Below are 26,287 nucleotides of genomic sequence, written 5' to 3'. Positions count from 1 at the left end.
ATATAATAAAATAATATGTTGCCAACAAATAATGGTGTCCATGAAAAATATTTTATGATATGGAAACATGCCATGATAAAAAAAACTAAGTGAAAAAGCATAATGCAAAATTATATATTTGTTTTGCTCAAAATATATATGCAGAAAAAAGCATAAGTAAATATATTTAAAATGTTACTTGTTATTTCTAAATGGTTGGAGTGAAAGACTTAGAGGTATGTTTAATAATCTTCATTTTTTTTAGATTTGTCAGTATTTTCCAAAGGAGAAAGAAGCAAAATAATGACAGAAAAGAGTCAAACCAAAATAATGATGTAGAAAAACAACATTAAATATTTTTATTAATTCCAAAGTATATTCACTGTGCATTTTTATTTTTCAGCTATTTCATCCCCTGCATCTTCCCTAATATTATAATACATCATGAATATGTAAAATATTCAACACAAAGCATATACTAAAGACCTTGAGGAGCTACAATGCCATTTACATTTGCTGTTGCCACACTCATTTACGTCATTGTACAAGGCAGGGAGTTCTATTCACCTCAGTGTCCCCAGCACCTAGCACAGACTAGGGAACAGAGTTTTGCATAACACATAATTAATGAATAAATAAAGACACTATCACCAAGTCTTCAAAATCAATTATAACTATTGAATGCTTAATAAATATGAGGCATTGTATTAAATCCTACAAGAACTTTGCAAAACACGGGGAAAAGACATTTCTCTACTCCTTTGACCACACTAACAAACAACTAAATTACATGCACAGTATATCTATGGCAGTTGCAAATATTTATACTTTTGTTTTGCATTAGTTGATCCTCCTATGTAACTAAACCATAGCATAATACACTTTTTGAAACCATAATTAGTATTGTGAATTCATGCATTGTGCCCTAAGAATAATTAAAGCATATGATTACTTTTGAGTACTAAATGGCACTTCAGTTAGTAGCATCCTTGAGTATGTTATTCTAACTCAAAATTCAAGTAGGATTATCTAAGGCTGATTCTTCTTATGATAGATAATGATGACATTCTCCATCTTTCCACCTGAGCAATTAAAAAGTTTAATAGTCTTTGATGTGGCTGGTTATCTGAATAATTTTCTTAACAGGAACAATTAAAATCCACTTACTCGATGGTTTGTGCATTCTCCACTATTGTTTCAAACTCTTTGTTTCTGTGGAAACCTGATGAAAACTTAAAGAACTTTAAATCTATAATGACTTTGCAAAGAGTATTTGTTTTCCTTAATTACCAAGAGTATACAGCTTGATTATATGTAGCCCAGTTTCTCTAACAAACTTAAAAATAAAGAGCTTGCTTGCTGTCTTTTTTCTCCTATATGTGAAATGGTCCAGTTGTCTGCTTTGGTATTGACCCTGGTGCCAGAAGTGGGAATTTTCTCAATGCCACACCAATGTGAAATGCACGAGCATTACCATCAGACCACCTTCTGCCCTACAATGATCCACTTCAGTATACCCAAATGAGCTGTCAGCTGGAGTTTCTTTTTCCTCTGCCTCACTAATGCTCTGCTCTGCTACCATTATTTCAGCTGAAGTAGGACGATTATGATTTCAAGCTCTATCTAGATTATACGGTCCTAAGGGTTACTCTTTATCTGTATAGACTCCTCCTTATAAACCCTTTGTAGGAATACGCTGATAGCTGTTCATTAAACAAACATGCGTGGTATCTTACTTTATTTACATGGCAATGACAATCCTTCATATCTTAAAGAGAAGTACCTTTCAATAGAAAATGCTTGAATGGAATTAGGATGAATGTATCCTTTTCAAAACAAACTGAAAATATCACATGAATTGATGTTAAGACTATTTTTATGGGCCAGATTCCAAAATAATAAATATAATAATTAGAAAAACAAGGCTGGGCGTGGTGGCTCATGCTTGTAATCCCAGCACTTTGGGAGGCCGAGATGGGTGGATCACTTGAGGTCAGGAGTTGAAGACCAGCCTGGCCAACATGGTGAAACCCCATCTCTACTAAAAATACAAAAAAAATTTAGCTGGGCAGGGTGGTGCACGCCTGTAATCCTAGCTACTCAGGAGGCTGAGGCAGGAGAATCACTGGAACCTGGGAGGCGTAGGTTGCAGTGAGCTGAGATGGGACCACTGCACTCCAGCCTGGGTGACAGAGCAAGACTCTGTCTGAAAAAAAAAAAGAAAAAGAAAAGAAAAGAAAAAAAGAAAGAAAAGCAGAGCACTGAAATGTGTGTATTTGCAGAGTAAATAATTTCCCAAGATTCATATGGCACCTCAATATGAGAAATCTCATGAATATGAAGTCCAAACACCCAGCTGGGAAATATCTCACCATTCTAGAAAATATCACCAATTCTTAACACATTCTGCTTCTCAGGGTGTTCTTTGGAGTGCTGAGGGAAAGTTTTGCCATTTGATTTACACAGTCTCAATGGCAGGAGGTTGGTTCTACCTAAATCTGCCAGATTTTTGCTAAATTCTCATCCCCTTTTAATGGTTAATACAGTATTTTTTTGCGGGGTGGGGGGGCATATTTTGCTTGTAGAAACAATGACTTAACAAAAAAATCAATGTGACAAACTAGAGGAGGGTACACTCCTCTACTCTACTTGACCAGCTTTGTGTATGTAATAAAGAGATCTCCAAATTCTGGAGATGTCTAATTCTGGGGATCCTGGAACTGACAATTTTCTCAAGACACAAGCCACATCAAGTCAGGTCTATCGAATCAGATCTACCAGGTGAAAAGCACCATGCTGGACTCACTGGGGCAGGGGAGCAGGGGGAGCGGGGATGGAAACAATTGGCATAAAAACAGAAAACCAAAATGAAAATGTGACGCCAGGTGTGGTGACTCACACCTGTAATCCCAGCAGTTTGGGAGGCCGAGACGGGCGGATTGCTTGAGCTCGAGACTGGCCTGGCCAACATGACAAAACCCCATCTCTACTAAAATACAAAAATTAGCCAGGCATGGTGGCACAGGCCTGTAGCTACGCGGGAGGCTGACGTACAAGAATCGCTTGAACCTGAAGGGCGGAGGTTGCAGTGAGCTGAGATCATGCCACTGCACTCCAGCCTGAGTGACAGTGAGACTGTGTCTCAAAAACAGAAGAAAAAGAAGATGAAGAAGTAGGAAATCGTCCTAATTAGCATCATCATCATTAATGAACATCGCTAAATGTAAGCATCAATACAACTCCAAGACATACATAACAACTGCAAAAGCATATCCACGACATGGTAAAAATTAGTGGAATGGGTTGTACTAACCACCTGGGATTGAATGAACCAGACTATACCTTGCTAATTACCTGGTATCTGTTGTTCGGTAGACATCTAAAATCTAGGAGAAGTCAAGTTGCTCCTTTTGGAAATGGGATAAACTGGGTTCGACCGTACAACAGAATTAACAACAGCAAATGAGCTAGTGTAGCTCAGAGCCCCCACTCAGAAAGACCCTCCATATTTCTAGAGTTAGAAAGTCTTGCCTAGCTACTTTATTCAGCTTAAGTTTTCAGCTTAACTGTAGTGTGAGGGGCAGTCAGAAGGCAGAGGGAGCCTGTGAAGAACAAGGCTGCTGCTTTGGTTTGTGAGGCTGGAGGAAATGGGTCTTCACACACCTTGGCTCACCATGTTCTGGAAGCTATCTTCACCACCAGACGATTTAGCCTGGCTCGACTCTCCTCCTAGTTCTCACAGTATCTAAGGTTTCTGAATTAAAGAAACCAGAGGTTTAAGCTTTGGAGTTTATCAGATGCTGTGGGAACACTTCGAATCACTAGGTTTTGATTCTCACGGCTCCCTTGCTAAGATTTGTTTAGCTTCAGGCCAATCCTAAGCAAACCCTGTTCTAGAAAAACAGGAACAGCACAAGTGAGCTGGATAGTACATTACAGTAAGCATTTAGCCTAATAAAAGAACCCATACTTTCCAGATCCAGGAACATAGATAATATAACATTTTTTAAAAACATGCCGTTACAAATGTATGTCTCTCTCTCTCTCTGTGTGTGTGTGTGTGTATAATTATTTGATTGGTTAGTTTAATATTTTTGAGAAGCTTTTTGTTAAAAGGCATTTACTTTAACATGATCCTGTACTGTTAAACATGTACAATTCACCCTTTAAAGTCATAAAGAACAAAGAAAAAATTTATTGTAACTGCATTAATAGCTAGTCCTGTGAAATTACTCTGAATATTAGCAATCCAGTAGATACAAAAAAAAATACTGGCAAGGGGAAGAAAAATAGCCCAACTGTTGCTAGAATTATTTCACAAGCTCCTTTATTAAAATAATGTTGTAATAACTCCTTCTAATTTCCCACTGGAAAAGGTATTTTCTTAGCTAGTTCAAAACAGAAGGAAGTTTAAACATTATCATGAATGCCTCAGACATAGTGCTGTGATATCTGATTGTCCAGACTACAGAACATAATAAGTGAATGTGGCCAAGGCTGAAATATGTTTCCACCACTTTTGTATTCTCTTTCTGAATATAATGATTTTAATAAGAAAGTATATAATAATGATGAAGTAATTAGTACCAGCATTATTCTACCATAATCATTGAAATCAGTACTTAATCATTAACATAATCAAGCCATCCTGATTGTATCCTCAGTAGAGGGCAGTATTTGCTACATCTCCGTGGGAGGAAAGACTTGTACATTTGTCTGGCTTTGAGATCTACCCAGAAGAAATGGGAAAGATGAGCTGCATAGTGCAAGGTCAGGTTCTAGACTCTCTGACACCAGTCTTGCATGTGCATGTGACATGAAAGGTGAACCAGTGTTAACTTTTTCCTTTGGAAATCAGAGCTAAGTGGCACGAAAAGAGATATTTAGGATCCCAAAATGAAAAAGGAGAAAAGGCTTTAGAATAGCTAAGAAGTTATTTTAAATTTGAGAACTGTAACTTCTGAACACGTTAAAGTCTTGTAAATGCAGAGGTTTTGTTACTTTTGTTTTGCTTTTTGCTGTTGTTTTTGTTTGTTTTGCTTTCTTTGTGAGAGTTCATTGGAAAGAAATGGAACTCTCTCAGGCTTGGATATTTGAAAAGCTTAATCAGAGCTGGAAAAGAAGTGGATATTGAAGAGTTGCTTTCTTCCTCCCACTCTTCTGCTTTCCAAATCATGGAAATACTCAGTTAAAAATTCTAATTCATATTCAAAAGATATTAAAAAGTGAATCAGGGCAAGACTGAATATCTCCCCGTGCTGCTGGAATAAAGGGCCAAGCCCTTCAAACTATGAGTAAGACGAACAGAATTATTCACTTCATCTTCTTGCCAAAAGACAACCTTGAATTATCTGCTGCCCAAATTTTATTAAAAGATAAAAACATCCATGAAAGGCCGGAACAACATGCATTTATTCAATCTCTAAACATTTAGAACTATTTTTTCTGGATCAAGCCAGATAAATAAAGAGAAAAGCTCAGCTGTAAAGTACTATTTTTGCCCTTATAGCATAGTTTCATTAAACTTTACTTTGTCATTATGTTCTCAGCTTGGATATAAGAATCTATCAGATACAAGCATATGTCAGCAGCAGGAATGGTGCTGAGGAAATGTCTCCTGGCATCTTTCAGAAGTCCATTTATGAAAGGTACAAGTGCCAGTAAAAATCATCACTTCTGAGTAACTGGTTTGTTTTTATCTTCTAACTTACTGAATATCTTTTCCCCTCTTTGGCTGATAGAAGGCTGAGTGTTGACTTAATTGTTTGATTTTAAGAACTATGTAGAAGTTTATGATGTAGATTTATGTATATTAACTTTTCTGTCTTTCAGCTTAAGTATTCATTATTTTCCCTTTGTCCTGATTTTTAAAAAATTTAATTCTGTGTGTATATGATTGTGTGTGTGTATCTGTACACACATATAAAATACTTTTTGGAATCAGATAAGACATAAATAAATCCATGCTAAAATTATTCTATTTCTGCTTAAAGCTTATTTCATCTGCTTTCAGTTAAACAGGAGGCAAAAGAGAATCAGGGAAATAAAATGTCAGTAAGAACTTCAGATAATAAATAGCAGTGCCTCTTTTGATTTTGTTAGTTACCAAGTATGTACTGAGCATCCGTCAGTAGAGAGAGATATTCTTAGAGAAGGTGGGTTTTCAACAGAGGGAAATAGCCCAGTGTAGGGAAGTAGAAATCTATTTCATGAACACGAAATTGAATGGAATTTGGCATAAAGAAGTAGCCTGAGAAAGACAAAGCATCATTGGCTTTAATAAAGCAGTGAAGGGGGAGATTAAGAAGTGCATTGCAAAGGCTGCAGTTCGGATGATGTGACTATGTAACTATTTGGATTTATATAGGACATGATAGGGAGACAATGCAGAAAGTTCAGGAAAGAAATTGACAGTACAAACATGTATGCAAGATAATTTTTATATTCCCATGTAAATGTGTACAGTAATTTACAACTTACAGTTTTTCACATATGCTAAGGCTAAAAAGCAGTAAGATTAGGTAATTAATAAACTTACGACAGTGGCTTACTATATTAAGATTTTCTACAAAGTAACATCCAAACCCTAAGATATTACTGATCTAGTAAATTACTTCTGTTTTTTTGTTTGTTTGTTTGCTTTTGAGACGAAGTCTCTCTCTGTCGCCAGGCTGGAGTGTACTGGCGTGATTTCGGCTCACTACAACCTCCGCCTCCTGGGTTCAAGTGATTCTCCTGCTTCAGCCTCCCGAGTAGCTGTGACTAAAAGGCATGCGCCACCACACCCAGCTAATTTTTGTATTTTTAGTAGAGATGGGGTTTTACCATGTTGACCAGGATGGTCTCCATCTCTTGACCTTGTGATCCACCCACTTCAGCCTCCCAAAGTGCTGGGATTACAGGCGTAAGCCACCGCGCCTAGCCTAGTAAATTAATTCTATGTTTTAAAAGTCTCCAGTAAAATGGTGAGGAACGTGTATAGTTTCTCCTGTGCCTTTGATTAAACTATACTAGTCCTCTGGCTCTGTTTCCTTCCACTGACTCTAGTGAAAACATACTTTTCAACCCCACCCACACCCTCATCTCTTCCTTTTTCTATGTCAGTTCAGATGATGTCATTGACTCCTTTAGGCTCCAAACTAACACACCTTTATAAATGACCTCTACATCTTTATCTTCAGTCCTAAATTTCCAACTGTTTGTAAGCCCCGTTCTCCTACCTGTAGCATTTTGGTTTGTCTGTTAAGGGTCCTGCCATTTCTCTGGTTATTCAAACTGAAACCGTTGGAGCCCTAGGTGGCTTGTCCTCGTCCCTGACCTCCTCCATGCCCTATCCTCTGATTTCTCTTCTATTTATCTTGTTTCGTGCAATCTCTCAAGTATACCTGGTTCATGCCCCTCCTCGAGGCAGCAATTAGGAGCTGAAATCCAGTCCATACTCTGTCCAGCCATGTACCCTGATGAGGGGCATGGTAACTTGGGACTGTATTCTGGACATTGTATATGGTATGTCGTGGAGACTTGGGATTCTTAAGTATATTGATTTTTTGTTGTTGTTGCTATGTTAGCAGGTAATTAACTTGGTTAGCCTCAAGCTCCAAACTCTGTCTCCTCCATGATGCATAGCAGCGAAAATCTCCGTTCAGTTATTTTAGCATTTGCTGTGTATGTATATTTCACAGGTCAGCCCAAGATTTGGGCAGAGTTTACAGGAAAAATTTCAGGCTATTCCTCTGTGGTTCTCTCCTTTCCCAGATTTCTCCTTATACTTTCCAGCTGTTATGGTCACTGATTTGCTCTTCTCTGGTTCTTCGAGCTAAAAACAGCAGGTTTCTACTGAGTTTTAGACATCCGTATAAGACTAACTGTGATCTGCCCTCAGGAGAAAAACTATAAAAATGAGAAACTCACCAGTATCAATCCTTTCTTCCAAGTGTTGGCTGTGCTCTACTTTCTCCCTGCTTTTGATAAGCAGTGCCTTCTGGATAGTTATTTTTCAGATTTTGTCCAGAGTTTGCAGAGGTGATCAATAGGTAATTTGATCAAATAGGAGCTACTCTGACATAAATGGAAGTAGAACCTTTCTGAGTCTGTAGTTCTCTGAATATACTCTGTAATTGCCAACTCCGGTTTTTTGTTTGTTTGTTTGTTTCTGGAGACAGAGTCTCACTCTGTCACCCAGGCTGGAGTGCAATGGCGCAATCTTGGCCTCCTGGGTACAAGTGATTCTCATGCCTCAGCCTCCCGAGTAGCTGAGATTATAGATGTGCGCCATCACACTCAGCTAATTTTTTTTTTTTTTTTTTGGTATTTCAGTAGAGATGGGGTTTCACCATGTTGGCCAGGCTGGTCTCGAACTCCTGAGCTCAGGCAATCTGCCCTGCCCACCTCGGCCTCCCAAAGTGCTAGGATTACAGGCGTGAGCCACTGCGCCCAGCCCCAACTCTTGTGTTTTCCCCAGAAACATAAAACTTCAGAGAAGGAAGAGATGATAAAGATGCCCCTCATGATTTCCTTTGCTTAGGAAAAACCAAACAGCTACTGCCTCATACTCCCCCCAACCTTTGCACCAACAGAATCTCCAACCCTCCATCCAGCCTTCAAGGCCCAGTTCCACTTCGATCATCCATAGCATTCTGGTCATACTGATCCTGTAGTACTAATTATAATCTGCCTCACATTCTAGTGATCTATGTGCTGACCTCATTTTCTCTTCTAAATTAAGACTCCATAAAAGTGGAGACTCTTACTCACATCTTGGTACCCACTACAGTTCCTAGAAATATGACAGCCTTCTATTAAGTACTCTATAAATATTTGGTGGATGATTAGGGAGAAGTGTGAGTAAAATATTAAAAGGGTAGGACTGTGTCTGTTACCCTGCATAAGGGAACAAACAAATATCTAGCATGTTAGTTTATTTAACCAAGTTTCCTTCTGGAAAGAAGAATCTTCCCAAGAGGAGATACTATTTGCTGGTCCACTGGACATGTTGGTGAAAGTTACAACCTCTCCCAGAGTATACTGACCTGTTAATCTTCCTAAAACATTACTCTAGGTACCACATTCCTGCTCAAAACCTAAAATGACTCTTTCTGGATTACAGTAAGAAGACTATTTCTCTGCCTGATTTTGATGGTAGAATCTGTCTGAGATCTGTTTCATCTTTATTTCCTTTTCCTCCCCAACATGCACTCTGCTCTCATTAGGCATCAGTCTGTCCTCCTGAAACACGTGATGCTTGGCTTCTGATTATGGTTGAAATACTTTTACTCCACTCATCTAAATTCTGCTCACCTTTCCAGGTCAAGGTCAATTTCCTCTTTAAATCTCATATCTTGTTGGAGCCTTTCCAACCCTTAGCATCCTTACTTTGAACTCCTGATATACTCATATTATGTAGCTAACTAGTGAGCACTGCTCTTTAAAGGAGACTGTTACAGCTAAAAGGAACGACAGATCAGTATTCATCAAAACTGATGGTATAAAAATAAAATGAAATAAAATAAAAGGAATGACAGAAATGTGCTGATCACATCATGCATTTCACAAGTGAGGAACTTAGACCCAGAATGGTGAAGTGGTTAAGTGATCTGCCTAAGGCAACTCAGCAAAATAGTATCTTTTTTTGGTAGGGGTAGTCAGAGTCTTGCTATGTTGCCCCGGCTGGAGTGCCTTGACTATCCTCAGACATGATCATAGCACAGGACAGCCAAGAACTCCTGTACTCAAGTGATCCTCCTGCCCCAGCCTCCCAAGTAGCTGAGACTACAAGTGTGTGCCACAGCGCCCAGTGTCAGCTAAACAGTATTTGAGTTAATGACTGGAATTGTTATCTCCTGACTCAGTTGGGCCTCTTTCTACTCTGCTTCGCTGTATAATATTTGGCTCATGTTATTTCCTTTATTAAACTGTAAACTCTTTGAGAGAAACTTCTTACTGACTTCTTTTATATTCCTCATAACATAGGCATACAGATAGAGAAGTACTTAAGAAATAGTTGCTGACTGGCTGGGCATGGTGGCTCATGCCCACAATCCCAACACTTTGGGAGGCTGAGGCAGGTGGATCACTTGAGGTCAGGAGTTCAAGACCAGCCTGGCCAACATGGTGAAAACCCATCTCTACTAAAAATACTAAAATTAGCTGGGCGTGGTGAGGTGTGCCTGTAATCCCTGCTATTTGGGAGGCTGAGGCACAGGAATTGCTTGAATCTGGGAGGCGGAGGTTGCAGTGAGCCAAGATCATGCCTGGGTGACAGAGCAAGACTCCGTCTCAAAAAAAAAGAAAAAGAAAAAGAAATAGCTGCTGACCAAAGTCAATGTAGTAATCTTGGAGGGCTGGATCTTACATAGCATATATTTCTTGATTAACAATAAAAGACAAAAGAATGAAGTAATATTTAACCCTAAAATATGTGAAAATCTTATAATTCTTAAGATATTATGGCTCCTTTGCTCCTTTCTAGTTTTTTCTCAAAATCTTTTGCCTGACTCAATAATATCTTCACCAAGCCATTTTAAAAAACAAAAATAGCATATTCTAACAATTTCTAAACTTTTTTCCATAAAATATATTTCAAAGTGATAAAATGGAATATACCTTATTAAATATTCTAATTGGCAATGTAATAAGTAATTACTAATTTTGGGTCAACTGATCTAATCTGGGAGAAGGTACTATGGAAAATGGCAAATCATACTCTATGACAGGAAACAAACACTTAAGGATTACTTGATTTAAAAAAAATTTCTGTTTAAGAAAAACCAGGCCAGTTGACAGGTAAGCAACAGAAAAACCATCAGTGTTAAAGCTTTTTTAAAAAATCAAACAAGTACTTTTAAAGTGTTTTATATTCATATTAATTGGTTGAATTAGACTTGTTTTCTCTCGGCACTTTACCAATCTCTTCATACAGGTCTTCTGTTTAGAGAGCTATTCTTAATTATTATTTAGAGCTCTGATACATTTATTATTAAAAGTCAAATGAGATCATTTATCTTTAAATTAAAAACAAATTCTATTTTTAAAAAATTAATGACCATGGGCATGGTGGCTCATGCCTGTAATCCCAGCACTTTGGAAGGTTAAGGCAGGGTGGATTGCTTGAGCCCAGGAGTTCGAGACCAGCCTGGGCAACATGGCAAAACCCTGTCTCTACAAAAAATACTAAAATTAGTTGGGCATGGTGGTGCACACCTGTAGTCCCAGCTACTTGGGAGGCTGAGGTGGGAAGGATTGCTTGAGCCTGGGGGGCTGAGGTTGCAGTGAGCAGTGATCACACCACTGAACTCCAGTCTGGGCAAAAGAACAAGACCCTCTCTCTCAAAAAAAAAAAAAAAAAAAAAATATATATATATATATATATATAATATATATATTTAAATTCGTATTTCTTAATCTTTGTACTTCTTAATTATTGTCTCAGCAAATGAATGACATATTCCTCTCAAAGACTGAGGCAAATATTAAATATTAGTTTCTCATACTTTCCTAGAGTAGAAGTGACCTTAAAACAAACATGAGGACTTGTGTCTACTACTAGATCCAATCCTCAAAATAATATTATGGAGAACATATTGAAAGTATACAGTTTTTGGCACACTTACTCTTCCATTGAGACCCTCTGGGAATCCTTGGGCATTTTCTCCCCATTACAGGAGAGACAATATTTTTGAACCATTTCAGCTAACAACATGACATAAATACATTCACAGAAAATGAAAGCACGTTTTCTCCTGCAGAGGAGCTTCAGGCTGCTGAGTCTGAGAAGTCCATGGCTTGCAGAGCTTAAAATGTGCAGCCCTGAGTGGCATCATCTAAGAAGCTGCTCTTGCCTCAGTTTGGGAACAGAAGCTGGGCAGGATTGTCCAGCCTCACTATGTGTCCTATTACAGAAAATTTGCCAGTGAAGAAAGGAGGAAGGTGTTCTCTTCATTCCTTTAATCCTTCTTCACTCCCTTTTCATCATGGAAACGTTCACAATTATTCAAAGAGGCTACAGTTTTCAAATTTCTAATCCAGACCTTCTTTTTCAGACATTTCTTTTTCCTTTAAATAGTAAGATATAAAAAAAAATCAACAACTTTTAACCTGATATACAGTGATTTCTTTGGAAGATATAATCAATCAACAATTAGCAAAAATGGATCCCTCAGTCCAATCTCCAGTCTTACAGAGAGTTCACTTTTTCTTTTATGTATAAAATATCAGAACAAAATAAATTCATATAAGAAGTTACTTGTGTACATCTTACTTTTTAAAATCAAATTATAAGTCAATTATGGGATTTTATTCCAAAAACCTTCTTTATCATTCTGAGGACTCATGAAATAGGCTAGGTCTAGGTGTGTATGGTAAAATTTTGCACCTATCTGAACATGTCCTATATTTCCTCTCACATATTTAACTGCATTCCCTAATTTGGCATTGCAAGGCAAGTGGAGGCCTGGGGTCTTGTAGGATTCAGGGTTGGTTGAATGGTTAGATAAGGTGACCCTTGAGGTGCCTGGCAACACCAAGACTATGACTCTTTAGTTTAAGGATTGACTAGGAATGTGGATGGGGAAAGATAGACAAAAGACTTATGGCTCATTTGTGACAATGGATTCATATTCCTCCCTACAAGAATCTGACCCATTCTCTATTAAGCTCTTTGCAATCTCATTTCTGTCCTCCCTGTCACTATGCTGTGGCCAGGCTGGCTGGCTGCCTTATTTGGACACGGCAAGGCCAGAAATCAGGAAATGTGGGAAATGAGCATACACAGATCAGCAATGCTATAAAAATGGTTTTGCTTCTGGGAAGGTAAAAGGCCAAGGAGATTCCTGGGCTGCCTCAGCTCTGGTGATTAATGCCCTTATTCCTTGATGCTAATTACCACTGTTGGCATCCCAACACCATCAGCCTTGACTCTTGGCCAAGTAGTAGAGATAAAAGCTATTCATCCTTTAGTATGATATTTACTGAGAGTGAATGAAGCACAGGACACAAACCAGAAGTAGCTCCCAATCAGTGGTTTCACTTGGAATAAAGCTAAATAAAGCATAAAAAGAGCAAGAGAAGGGAAATGTCACTTAACAGCTCCCTAAGGGATACTATATGGTATACTTTAAGTCTAAGGATATATACACTAATATGATATAATCAAGATTAATAGTAAAATGGAGGCCAATACACTTATGTGATGGGCTTTCATTTCCTGAGTACTAAAAACCAAAGAAGAAAGGTAATAAACAAGAAGTTGATAGTGAGCAATGCGTACACCCATGCATATGCATCAACTGATATATTTTTCTGCCTAGACTTTTTGCAAACACACCTGGCCACCTGTCATTATTTTTAAGACACAAATAACAAACTGCTCTTGCAAACAGTTACTTTTGAGCACAGTTATCAGTTAAGGAAAATTTTCTGCAGGTGTAAAAATTATATTTCTCAACAAGGAAAATTCAGGTCTAGTCAGTTTACTGATTAAGCCTTTAGAATTTAGCTTTGGCTTATTTTCTTTCGGTAGGATTCTTTCATTTTTGGTCCATGAAAGTTTAACCCTAAAGCAAGGAGTTCTCAAACTTTTTGGCTCCAGGACTCCTTTATACTTTTAAAAATTATTGAGGAACCCAAGGAATGTTTGCTTATATGGGTTATTTCTCCCAGTGTTTACTGTAATAGAAATTAAAACTGAGAAAAATTTAAAATATTAATTCATTTAAAGCAAAAATGATAAAGCCATTACATTAAGCCCATCAAATTAACACAAATCACATTTTTATGAAAAAATACTTCCGTTTTTTGAAATGAAAATAACTAAGAAGAATGGCATTGTCTTACATTTTTGTAAATCTCTTTAATATCTGGATTAATAGAAAATAACTGGATTCTCATATCCATTTTTACATCCAATCTATTGCAACTCAGTTATTTGGGTTGAAGTATATAAGAAAATCTAGCCTTATGTGGATATGTAGTTGAAAGAGGGAAATGTATTTTAATAGCCTTATCAGATAATTGTGGATATTCTTTGATGCTACATGAAAACCCAACAAGAAGCTACTGCCAACGAGTACACTGTGGAAAGGGGGAGAAAGAATAACTTTAGGGCAAAAAAAAAAAAAACCTGACAAACATTATCTCAGACAAGTATGATGAAGGTTAGCATCAACAGTTATAAGCCATGTTGACAGTATGAATCCTTGACATGATGTGATGAAAGTAGTACTTGATTTCTGTGGTCTATTCCCCAAAGACCATCATTCCAGTCTAATCATAAGGAAAACATCAGACAAATCCCAGTTGGGAGACATTTTACAAATACCTAACTAGTACTCCTCAAAACTGTCAAGATCATCAAAAACGAAAAGTCTGTGAGAAACTGCCATAGCCAAGAGAAGCCTAAGGAGACATAGCTAAAGGTAATGTGGTATTGTGGAACAGAAAAAGGACATTAGGTAAAAACTAGGGACATCTGAATAAAATATGGACTTTAGTTAATAATAATATATTAATATTGGTTCATTAATTGTAACAGATATACCATATGAATGTAAGATGTTAATAGGGGAAACTAGATTAGGAAGTATACGGAAACTCTCTGTACTAGAGTCTTGATTTTCTATAAGCCCAAAACTGTTCTAAAAAGTAGAATCTATTAAAAAATTTTAACTTGAAAGGAGGTCATTTTTAAACTGTTAGTTGCAATGTAGAAACTGAAGTAGTATCAGTATACTTTTTGAATTCTGTTATATTAAAATCCATTAGTCTTTCCTGCACTTTAAGTAGATCTTTTGTCATGTATGATTTTGTAAGAGCAAGCATTGGTTATTGGAAAGTATTGGTTCATTGAGTTATGCAGATCTTCCAAATGTTGACACATTTAATTAAACAATTATCAAAACATTGCATGTGTTAATATCACCATCAATCTCATCTGAAAGATGTTTAAGAATTGGGAAGCTGTCAAGCTCATGATGGCAGAAACAAGTTTTCCAAAATTCTAATTTTCACTTGTTTGCTCAAATTTTATCACTGGCAACAAATATTGTCAGTTGTTTTCCTTGAAATGACAGTCTTATTTCATTCATTTTCAAGAAAATGTCTATCAAACATTGTGAGAAAATGTCTGCCAAATCTGAATAACCATAGTTTGTCTGTCAAGCAGTCTTCCAAGTAAAAATGGTATTCTGTGAAAATAGTGGCTAGTTCAGCTTGCAACTCTAACAACCGTACAAGTGCTTTTCCCCAGGACAGCCTTCATATTTGATATAGTGTAGAAGTGTTTTATTACGTGTACTTTCACTTCATCACAAAGAATATTCAAAAGACATGTTCTCAAAGTTGAGATTTAACAAAATAATTGTTACTGCTTCTTTAAAGATATTCTTAAATGAAACTGGGTTATTTATTATTTATTTTTACTGTGAGTATATGATCAGTGAAAAATATAGTATTTTTTGGTGCTATTGCCTTGATTCCTGCTAAGGTGCCAGCAGTTTCACCTATCAGTGCTTTTGCATCATTACTGTAAATACTACCAGAGTGAAAAAGGCAAGAAGTGTTACAGAGAGTTTAGATTCCCAGGACCCCTAAAAGGGTCTCGGGGACCCCTAGAGGTCTATAAACCACATTTTGAGAACCACTGTCTTCAATAACCATATTTCTAACTTCTCCACTACCCTTGGATTAAACCAAGTAGCTGTATCAAGGTAAGGAAAGGAAACTTGAAAGCTCATGTCATGTCCACAGAGATGGATCTGCTTCATGTTCCTTTGCCACAGCTCTGATATGGAGGGAACGGCAGGGAACAAAGACCACCCAAACATATTCTCCTCCACCCTCCCACACTTCTCTAAGGCAGCACTTCCCAACCTTTGTCATGGCAGGAAGAGAAAGTATTTTTATTAATGGGCAAAGGGATGAGGCTGCCTAAGGCTTGGGGCCTCTTGCCTGGAGCCACAAACCCTGGAGGTACAGCCTTCAGAAGAGCAGAGGGGCTCGTAGCTGGACTTCCCAGTGGGTATGCCAACACACATGAGTTGGGCAGGTCCGTACTAAGGTTTTCAACACAGAGGGAGGCTCTCAGGACTGGAGGATGTCTGTTCCCCATTCAGCTTCATGCTCCATAAAATTCTTAAAGCTTAGCTCAGATGTGAGAATTCACAAATTATCTGATTACACTTTATTTATTTTTGTTGTCGTTATTTATTTATTTATTTATTGAGACAGAGTCTCTCACCCAGGCTGGAATGCAGTGGTGTGATCTTGGCTCACTGCAACCTCCACCTCCTGGGTTCAAATGATTCTCATGTCTCAGCCTCCTGAGTAGCTGGGATTACAGATGCTTGCCACCATGCCCGGCTAATTTCTATATTTTTAGTAGAGACGGGGTTTTGCCATGTTGTCCAGGCTGGTCTTGAACTCCTGACCTCATGTGATCCGCCTGCCTCGGCCTCCCAAATGATTACACTTTAAGATAGAGTCCAAAGTATATTAAAGATTGAGGAAAAACTTGTCCAGAACATCTTCAGATACAATGTAGTGATTAAAAGCACAGAATCTGACTCCCAAACTACCAAGAAGTCTGAGCTCTGGCTACACCACTTATTAGCTTTGTGACCTTGGGAAGGTAACTTAACATCTTGGTGTTTCAAATTCTCTACCTATAAAATGGGGACAATATTAGTGCCTACCTATTGTAAGTATCAAATGAGTTAATATATAAAAGCGCTTAGAATGATACCTGATGTGTGGCTATATTCATTATTATTATTATGTATGTGTTGCAGGGTCTCCTAACTCAGACTGCTGAACATGACGGTACTGAATTACAAATTTATGAAGAAAGAGAATCCAGGAGATACCAAGAAGCTAGATGTTAACCTGCAGGATTCTAAATCTGAGGAACTGTGCTTGGAACAGTGAGGGAAGAGGTGTGCAAACAGCAGAATGTGTCAGGCTTTTTCATTTTACTTATGGCATATGTCAAGGGCTTCCAATCTAAACCTTCTTTTACCTTATCAAGACACAGGTAAGTTTCTGTATTATTTTTTCCTTGGAAGGGGCCATGGCTCAAAAATAGTCATTATGGACTGTTAACCAATCTACTCCTTGCCAAAGACTTTTTCATGATGGTATCAGGTGACTGGGCAGGTCTTGGGCTTCAAGAGCCTTCTAGAAAATTAGGATAGATGATCCAAAGCTGGGACTGTCCCAGGCACACCAGATAGATGCCTGCTTCTTTACCTTAGGTTGGATGTGTTTTTATCTTTACTTAATGGTTTTTGGCAATTATTTAGCCTGGCTCATAAGATCATTATAACTCATTAAGAGTTTTAGGCTACATCTGAAGTTGAGGGATTTCAATTGTCCTCTTCATGCAAGAAATCAATATCTGAATTGCAGTTACAAGGTTGCAAAGCAATGCAAAATCATCATAACAAGAAAATAGTCATAAACAAACTAGCTACTTAAAAACTTAGCCCTTCCTGAAAGATCCCTCATAGCTTAACACTGCGACCTAACCCCACTTATCACGTCAATGCCTTTTGCAGGTCATTCAGTGCTTGTGTAATGTAGTAAACACCCCACAATTACAGTCTAGATAAGGGGCAAACCTGTCCATGCAAACTCACTGACAAATGAAGATCTGGCCAACTTGGAGAAAAAAAAAATCAACAAATAATAACATCACAAAAACTTCAAAAGAAAATAATTGACAAGGCTGGTCATGGTAGCTCACATCTGTAATCCCAGCACTTTGGAAGGCTGAGGTGGGTGGATCTCTTGAGGCCAGGAATTTGAGAACAGCCTGGACAACATGGTAAGACCCCCATCTCTACAAAACTTTTTAAACTAGCCAAGCATGGCGTTGTGTGCCTGCAGTCCCACCTACCAGGGAGGCTGAGGTGGGAGGATTGCCTGAGCCCAGGAGGTCGAGGCTGTAGTGAGCCATAATCATGCCACTGCACTTTTTCATTGTTTAATCTAAGAGTTTAGTTTGTAGTTGCTATTATAATCCATATTTTTGTCAAATAAGACAAAACAATTTATTTTTATAAGTGTTATTTCATTTTTCAAGATAAAGTCTCAATCAATCTTCTTCCCCATCACCCCTGGACAGTAAATAAACTGAAGATTTTGGTTCCTGATAAGTGGCCTTTTCCTGTTACTAAAACTCCTAAAACAATGAGCATATTTTTAAAATGTGGATAAAACTCAGTGTCTGCTCCAAAAGAGACCATCTTTTCCTTCCTCCCCCAAGATTCAACAGGCCTGTCTTTTCCCGTTCCCCTCTTCTGCAGAAAGTGGAGGAGCTTCATCTTTTGGATATACAAGATTCTTCTCAAGTTTATTTTCCTTGCAAAATAAGTCAAACCTAAGTGGGAGCCTTAATAGAATTTTGTCAGGAGATGTTAGGTTATCAGGACCTTAAAGATTGATCCAGGAGAGGTCTGAAAGGTCCATATCACCCAGAATGACTTTCACTAACAGAGATCAACATTACCACCCTGTCGGAGGATCCTCATTGATCCTAAACTATACTGGTTCTGAAGTGCTAAATAATTGCTTTTTCGAGACGGAGTCTCGCACTGTCACCCAGACTGGAATGCAGTGGAGCGACCTCGGCTCACTGCAGGCTCCGCCTCCCGGGTTCACGCCATTCTCCTGCCTCAGCCTCCCCAGCAGCTGGACTACAGGCGCCCGCCACAACGCCCGGCTAATTTTTTGTATTTTTAGTAGAGACGAGGTTTCACCGTGTTAGCTAGGATGGTCTCAATCTCCTGACCTCATGATCCACCCGCCTCGGCCTCCCAAAGTGCTGGGATTACAGGCGCGAGCCACCGCACCCGGCCGTCACTAGCTTTTAAGAAAAGCACTCATAAAATGGCCGCAGGTATAAGTATTTTGTCTTTTCCCTTACTGAAAAGCAACTGTTCTTTAGTTACCTAAAAGTCAAGATAAATCAGAGACCAGCTAGAATGATAAATTAAGCATGTCAATCGAAAAATTATGCTTAAAATTATATCTAATTTGGATTTGTTTTCCTCAAGATTTGCAATCAATAAATACATTGAATATCCACTGAGTACTTAGAATTCCAGATTTTTTAAAAGACAGAATTCATATCTATAATGAATCTGCAGTCAAGATCTTTCTCAGTTATATGAATATGTGCATATACAGCTAAACATTTTTTCTCTGTTGAACATATTATTTAATATATAATATAGATGCCACAGTTATAGAAATTCACCTTCTTTCACCCTGGCCCTAGTAGGTCCAATGTTATGGCAATATCAGATGGGCAATCAGTACAAGGAGTGGAAATTCTTTTATGTGATGCTTCCTTGGATCATGATAGCATTATTTCATCTTCCTTTTTCCTAACTCTCACCTCAAATATTTTTCCAAAATCTCTTATGTTTGACTTTTACAAAACAGCCCCAAAACTGATTTTATTTTTGCTTCTAGCAACAGTTGACAGTTCTCTCTGCATTTCTAATTTTGCATTAGAGCCCCTCTAAGTGCAAATTTTGTGCCAATATCTATAAAAAGCACATGGCAAAAATAGATGAGTATTTCCCTTAATGAGACTTTTAAATCGATTCTGACTCTGTGAATGGTATTTTAAAATCTGAAATGGGCAGAGAGGAAAACACGAAGTATTTTAACATGTGAAAAGGCCAGTGAGTCTGGACGTGCCTGGATACTTACTCTCTCACACAGCTCTTCAAATGTGCAGTCGGCAACGGTTCCACAGGCTTTATTCAGGCGCAGCTCTCTGCCTTGCACTTTTAGAATCCTTGGTCTAGTTACTATGGGAACATGAACAAAGACTCAATCTTGTCTGGATAATTACTATAAAATTCATCTCTTACAGATAGGAAATGCATAGCTTGATGAATAATAGCACATGATTCAACACATAAATTAGACAAAATGCTGATACAATGACTGCCACTTGAGCGTGGCATCAACCCATATACAGCAATGGAACTTATTAATTGGTCAGTGGAGATTGGGCATTGTGTTCTAAATGTATTCTCTTTCAAGAGAAATTAACTTACGTACAATCATTTTGTTTCTGAGCCAGCTCATCAAACAACTTATCCATGACAGCCTCCACATCAGCTTCACTTGTGCTACAGTGAAAAGAATAATAGAATATGAAATTAATAACACTTGAAGCCAACATCAAACAGCTGCCTGAGCCTGCTTAGCTTTTTGCCCATAAAAAAAAAAGAACAGGATGTTATGCTCTAAATACAAACATTAGATTTAGAATACACTTAAAAGCAGAGAATATTAACTCTCAGGTAGATGATTCTGCCTTATTTGCATACACTGAAAGACTTCTGTGCTTCTAGCTGTTTCCAGTAATGAGACGATACAGGCAGAGTAAATCCATTAATACCATGTGTACACAATGAGAAGAAAGCTTCTGGCTCTCTCTTGCATGCAAAACAAGAGCAAATAGACAAGGCAGTCAAGCATCCAGCAAAGTATCCTTTGAAATCTCTACTGAGAGGGTACATGTGAAATTAAATATTGAAGCTGCATTTTAAAAAAATCAAGTCAAGCCACTGACTGAGAGGATCAAACCTCCAGAATTAAATTACTACCTTCGAAATGCCAACTTGATCTGCACATCAATAACTTTGTCAGACTTCTAGTATAAGGACAATTATAGACCACACAGTTTCTCTCAAAAGTCTCCTTGTTGGAAATTGAAGAAAACTCTCTCCTTCTGTGATGCCCACTGTTACAGCTACTATGAAGTTAGTCTCATCACAGAATCTTTTGTATTCTAATTAGAAATCACCATATGGTTTAGGGAACTCATATATAAATGTGATGATGCTATGGCCTTTTTCCTCTCGCCTTTTTTTTTTAAAGAGGGGTGGTAAATTAACAGTCAATAAAATAACTGGCAGAAGAAATAAACTGTTAAAAAGAGCTTCAAGTAAAAATGTAAGTTTACTTCAACTCCACATACAAACTTTTACAGGTTGACCTGCCAATATGCTTAATTTTGACACACAGATCACTCTTACATAGTAGTGGAAGCAATTAAACTAAATTCTGGACATCCATCTTACTAAAGTCTTATTGAAAATTAGTGTGACAGGTTATCTTTTATTTAGATTAAGCTTAAACTAAACAAATTCTCCCTTGAGATAATTATCAGGTGGTAGGCATTTAATACACAAGCACCCAATTCTTCAACTGTTCTAGAGCAAATGTCTTTAAAATGCAACAAAGCATATAGTTATTATGAAAAGTTTGAAATTGTCACATTCCAAGTAATAACCACTCCACCTCAAAGGACATTAAAAACATCATTTGCAATGGTCAACTTTGCAGGAGAAATGCTATTAGACTTCCATGAGGTCTAGTGTCATATTCAAATAGAGTGGTATTAAAATAATGAAATGACACTATAGAAAGTAATTTTAGAGACAGAAACAATCTTAAAGGAAAAAGAAATCACACAAACCAATGTAAATGTCAATGCTCATGCCAAGCACATGTCTGTTTAGACATTATTCTAAACCACCAACCTTTGGTGTATACAACCAACACCACCTTTGGTGTATACAAGCAAAAAAAGAAAAAAAAGAGCTTAAAAGTAAGCTACTTTTGAGCCCATATAGCCAAGACAATCTTAAGCAAAAAGAACAAAGCTGGAGGCATCACGCTAGCAAACTTCAAACTATACTACAAGGCTACAGTAACCAAAACAGCCTGGTACTGGTACCAATACAGACACATAGACCAATGGAACAGAACAGAGATCTCAGAAATAAGACCACACATCTACAACCATCTGATCTTTAAGAAACCTGATAAAAACAAGCAATGGGGAAAGGATTTCCTGTTTAATAAATGGTGCTGGGAAAACTGGCTAGCCATATGCAGAAAACCAAAACTGGACCCCTTCCTTATGCCTTACATAAAAATTAACTCAAGATGGATTAAAGGCTTAAATGTAAAACCCAAAACCATAAAAACCCTAGAAGAAAATCTAGGCAATATCATTCAGGACATAGGCATGGGCAAAGATTTTATGATGAAATCACCAAAAGCAATTGCAATGAAGGCAAAAATTGACAAATGGGATCTAATTAAACTAAAGAGCTTCTGCACAGCAAAAGAAACTATCATCAGAGTGAACAAACAACCTACAGAATAGGAGAAAGTTTTGTAATCTACCCATCTGACAAAGGTTTAATATCCAGAATCTACAAGGAACTTAAACAAATTTACAAGAAAAAAGAAAACAAACAACCCCATCAAAAAGTGAGCAAAGGACATGAACAGACACTTCTTGAAAGAAGACATTCATGCGGCCAACAGACATATGAAAGAAGGCTCAACACCACTGGTCATTAGGGAAATGCAAATCAAAACCACAATGAGATAACATCTCATACCAGTTAGAATGGCGATTATTAAAAAGTCAAGAAACAACAGATGCTGGTAAGGCTGTGGAGAAATAAGAACGCTTTTACATTGTTGGTGGGAATGTAAATTAGCTCAACCATTGTGGAAGACAGTATGGTGATTCCTCAAGGATCTAGAACCAGAAATACCATTTGACCCAGCAATCCCATTACTGGATATATACCCAAAGGAAAATAAATCATTCTATTATAAAGTTAAATGCACACATATATTTGTTGCAGCACTATTCACAACAGCAAAGACAGGGAATCAACCCCAATGCCTATCAATGATGGACTGGATAAAGAAAATGTGTACACATAGATTATATGGAATACTCTGCAGCCAGAAAAGGAAGCAGATCACGTCCTTTGCAGGCACATGGATGGAGCTGGAAGCCATTATCCTCAGCAAACTAACACAGGAACAGAAAACCAAACACTACATGTTCTCGCTTCTAAAGTGGAAGCTGAACAATGAGAACACATGGACACATGGAGGGGAACAACACACACCAGAGCCTGTCAGGAGCCGGGGGGAGAGGGAGGAAGAGCATCAGGATAAATAGCTAATGCATGTGGGGCTTAATATCTAGATGATGGGTTGATCGGTGCAGCAAACACCATGGCACACATTTACCTATGTAAAAATCTGCACATCCTACACATGTATCCCCAAACTTAAAATAAAATATATATTTTTAAAAAGTGAGCTGGCCGGGCATAGTGGCTCACGCCTGTAATCCTGGCACTTTGGATGGCTGAGGTGGGTGAATCATCTGAGGTCAGGAGTTCGAGACCAGGCTGGCTAACATGGTGAAACCCCGTCTCTACTAAAAATACAAAAAATTAGCTGGGTGTGGTGGCATGCGCCTGCAATCCCAGCTACTCGGAAGGCTGAGGCAGGAGAATCGCTTGAACCCGTGAGGCGCAGGTTGCAGTGAGCCAAGATTGTGCCATTGCACTCCAGCTTGGGCAACAAGAGCAAAACTCTGTCTCAAAAAATAAAAAAAATTTTAAAAAAGTGAGCTGCTTTTTAAGGAACGAAAAGAGAGCAACACCACCCACTCAGTATGGTCTGCTGTCATTTAGAAAGTTAATCTTTCCTTAGGACAGGCACATTACTCAACATAGGAGTAAAACTGAATTCTGAAAAACAACCAAGAAAGAAGACAGGCCTCCAAAAGCATATTTGGTGAATAAATAATTCCTTGCAATCTTCCTCAGTGGTGATTTCTTTATTACTCTATGGTCTCGTATATACTATATTATCAAAATGTGACTCACTAAACTTCAATCAGGTCACCTCTCCTAAGTCACCTGTGAAATTACAATACTTGATTTTCTATATAGTGAAATTACATGTGAAATATCACAAAATTATTTTTATTATAACAGTGTCTTATAAGAATTCTATTATAATCACTCAGAAGTTACAAAATGCAAAATAAAAAATTTTATTGGTGTAATCCAGGCGTGGTGACGCATGCCTAGAATCCTGGCACTTTGGGAAGCCGAGGTGGTCAGATTACTTGAGGCCAGGAGTTGGAGACCAGCCTGGCCAACACAGCAAAACTTTATCTCTACAAAAAATACAAAAATTAGCCGGCATGGTGGTGCGTGCCTGTGATCCCAGCTACTCAGGAGGCTGAGGCATGAGAATCCTTGAACCTGGGAGGTGGAGGATGCAGTGACCCAAGATCATGCCACTGGACTCCAGCCTGGGCTACAGAGGGAGACCATGACTCAAAAAAAAAAAAAAAAAAGAAAAGAAAAGAAAAAGAAAGGAGGGAGGGAGGGAGGAAGGAAGGAAGGGAGGGAGGGAGAGAGATTGTGCCACTGCCCTCCAGCCTGGGCGACGGAGTGAGATTCCGTCTCAAAAAAAAAAAAAAAAAGATAGCTCGGTGAACAAGCCGCATATGTAAAATCATTCTGTTTTTAACAAGTAATAACAAATGCAAAGTAAAATAATAAGATGCCATTCTTCTATCCAAATTGGCAGAGAGAAGGAAAAAGATAAACTATCCTAAGCAAATGGACATTCGTTTAAAAAAATATTTTAAACTTTTTTGTTGTATATATTAAGGTGTACTACATGATGTTTTGATATATATAGTGAAATTATCACTACAGCCAATCAAATTGACATATCCATCATCTCAGTTACCTTTTGTGTGTGAGGGGTTGGGGGTGGTAAGAGCACCTAAAATCTATTCTTTTAGCAAATTTCCAGTATACAATACACTATTTTCAACTATAGTCCTCATGCTGTATATTTGATCTTTAGACTTAGTCATCCTTTGTAATTGCAACTTGCTATCTTTTGACCTACCTCTCCTCATCCCTTCCCCTTCTCCTCACTCAACCCCCATCCCTGGTAATGACTGCTCTATTCTATTTCTACATATTTGATTTCTCTGTTTCTAAGTATTTAACTTTTTTAGAAGATCCCATATCCAAGTGAGATCTTGTAGTATCTTTCTGTCTGTATCTAGCTTATTTTACTTAATATAATGTCCTCCAGTTTTATCCATGTTGTTGCAAATTGCAGGATCTCCTTTTTTAAGGTTGAATAATATTCCATTGTGTATATAGACCACAATTTATCCATTTATCCATCAATGGACACTGCGTCCTTAGAGACTTTTAAACATAATGCTTTCCCAGTATGCTCTGTTCTGTATAATTACTCCAGAGGAACTTGGGAATATGAAAAGAGAAGAGTAAGCAAGTTTCGGAATGAAGCAAGAAGGCAAGATGAAAACATGGTCCCATAATTATATTTCTTGTCGAAGTATCCTCTGGTGTAAATAGGAGGCAGCATGTTTTCAAATTTTTAATAAGAACACGATGGATTTGGGAGGCCGAGGCGGGCGGATCAAGAGGTCAGGAGTTCAAGACCAACCTGGCCAACATAGTGAAACCCCATCTCTACTAAAAATACAAAAACTTAACAGGGCATGGTGGCGGGACCTGTAATCCCAGCTACTCAGAAGGCTGAGGCAGGAGAATCACTTGAACCCGGGAGGGGGAGGTTGTAGTGAGTCAAGATCATGCCACTGCACTCCAGCCTGGGCAACAGTGTCAAAAAAAAAAAGAAGAAGAAGAAGAAGAACACGATAGAACATCAATTTAAATGAAACATTCTGAATTTCATTTCTATGGCCCAATACTATCTTAGGAGTGATGGGAGATCCAAGAGTATTGATAAAAACATATTTGCATCAGAGGTTTAGTCCAAGAAAAATGATCAGGTCCAGTCCTGGGGCCAGTGGTATTTAGTTCAGTCTTATACGGTGTCTCTGCCTTCGTCATAGTGCTGAAGGTTGAGAATTTTATGTTCTCATTAATTATTTCCAGAGGTTTCAAATCTCGCCCTCAAGAAAGATTCACTCACATTTACTACATTCCACTTAGTCACCTTTTAGGAAGATGATCAATTGAGAAGAGTTGAAATGATTCTGTCAGCATGTCCTCACATTTCTCCCTCCTCATGGTCGACCAAGATTCTGGTCGACCAAGATTCTTGTTTAATAGTTTATTACAAAGGATATCTTAAAGGAAATAAATACACAGCCAGATGAAGAGATACATACAATGAGCTCTGCAAGGGTCCTTAGCACAGGAGTATCTGTCCCCTTGGAGCTGGGCTGTGCCACCCTCCTAACATGTGAATGAGTTCTTGTTCATGTTCCTGTGGCTCTCCTCCTGTTCAGTTATCTCAAACAACACTCTTATGTACAGCTGGAAGGAGTACAAAAATAGTACCAGATTTCAGGCAAACAGATAATATTTAATGAAAGTACTAAAAACGTGTATGTTTTTATGAAATATGAAACTCATAGGAATTTTACCTATGGACATAATAA

The 26,287-nt window shown here is 38.0% G+C and overlaps 1 protein-coding gene and 1 long non-coding RNA gene across 3 annotated transcripts in view; one reads left to right on the top strand and one right to left on the bottom strand.

Annotated features, from left to right (window-relative positions):
• Positions 1–26,287, bottom strand: part of AFG1L (AFG1 like ATPase) — a 237,570-nt gene that overhangs the window by 37,250 nt on the left and 174,033 nt on the right. For both annotated transcript variants that reach the window (XM_024929329.4, XM_024929330.4), the window contains exons 9-10: positions 20,047–20,117; positions 19,690–19,790 (exon numbers count right to left, since the gene is read on the bottom strand). In XM_024929329.4, the coding sequence (XP_024785097.1) occupies positions 19,690–19,790; positions 20,047–20,117 (172 nt within the window). The remainder of the gene's footprint in view (positions 1–19,689; positions 19,791–20,046; positions 20,118–26,287) is intronic.
• The window catches only part of LOC117980664 (uncharacterized), a 93,227-nt gene that overhangs the window by 62,629 nt on the left and 4,311 nt on the right, over positions 1–26,287 (top strand). Inside the window, exon 2 of the long non-coding RNA XR_004672104.3 lies at positions 16,761–17,002. This is a non-coding gene — a long non-coding RNA (uncharacterized LOC117980664). The remainder of the gene's footprint in view (positions 1–16,760; positions 17,003–26,287) is intronic.

Source organism: Pan paniscus, chromosome 5, assembly GCF_029289425.2.
Source record: "Pan paniscus chromosome 5, NHGRI_mPanPan1-v2.0_pri, whole genome shotgun sequence".
NCBI classification, from domain to species: domain Eukaryota; kingdom Metazoa; phylum Chordata; class Mammalia; order Primates; family Hominidae; genus Pan; species Pan paniscus.
This window is presented reverse-complemented; position numbering and strand designations above follow the sequence as displayed.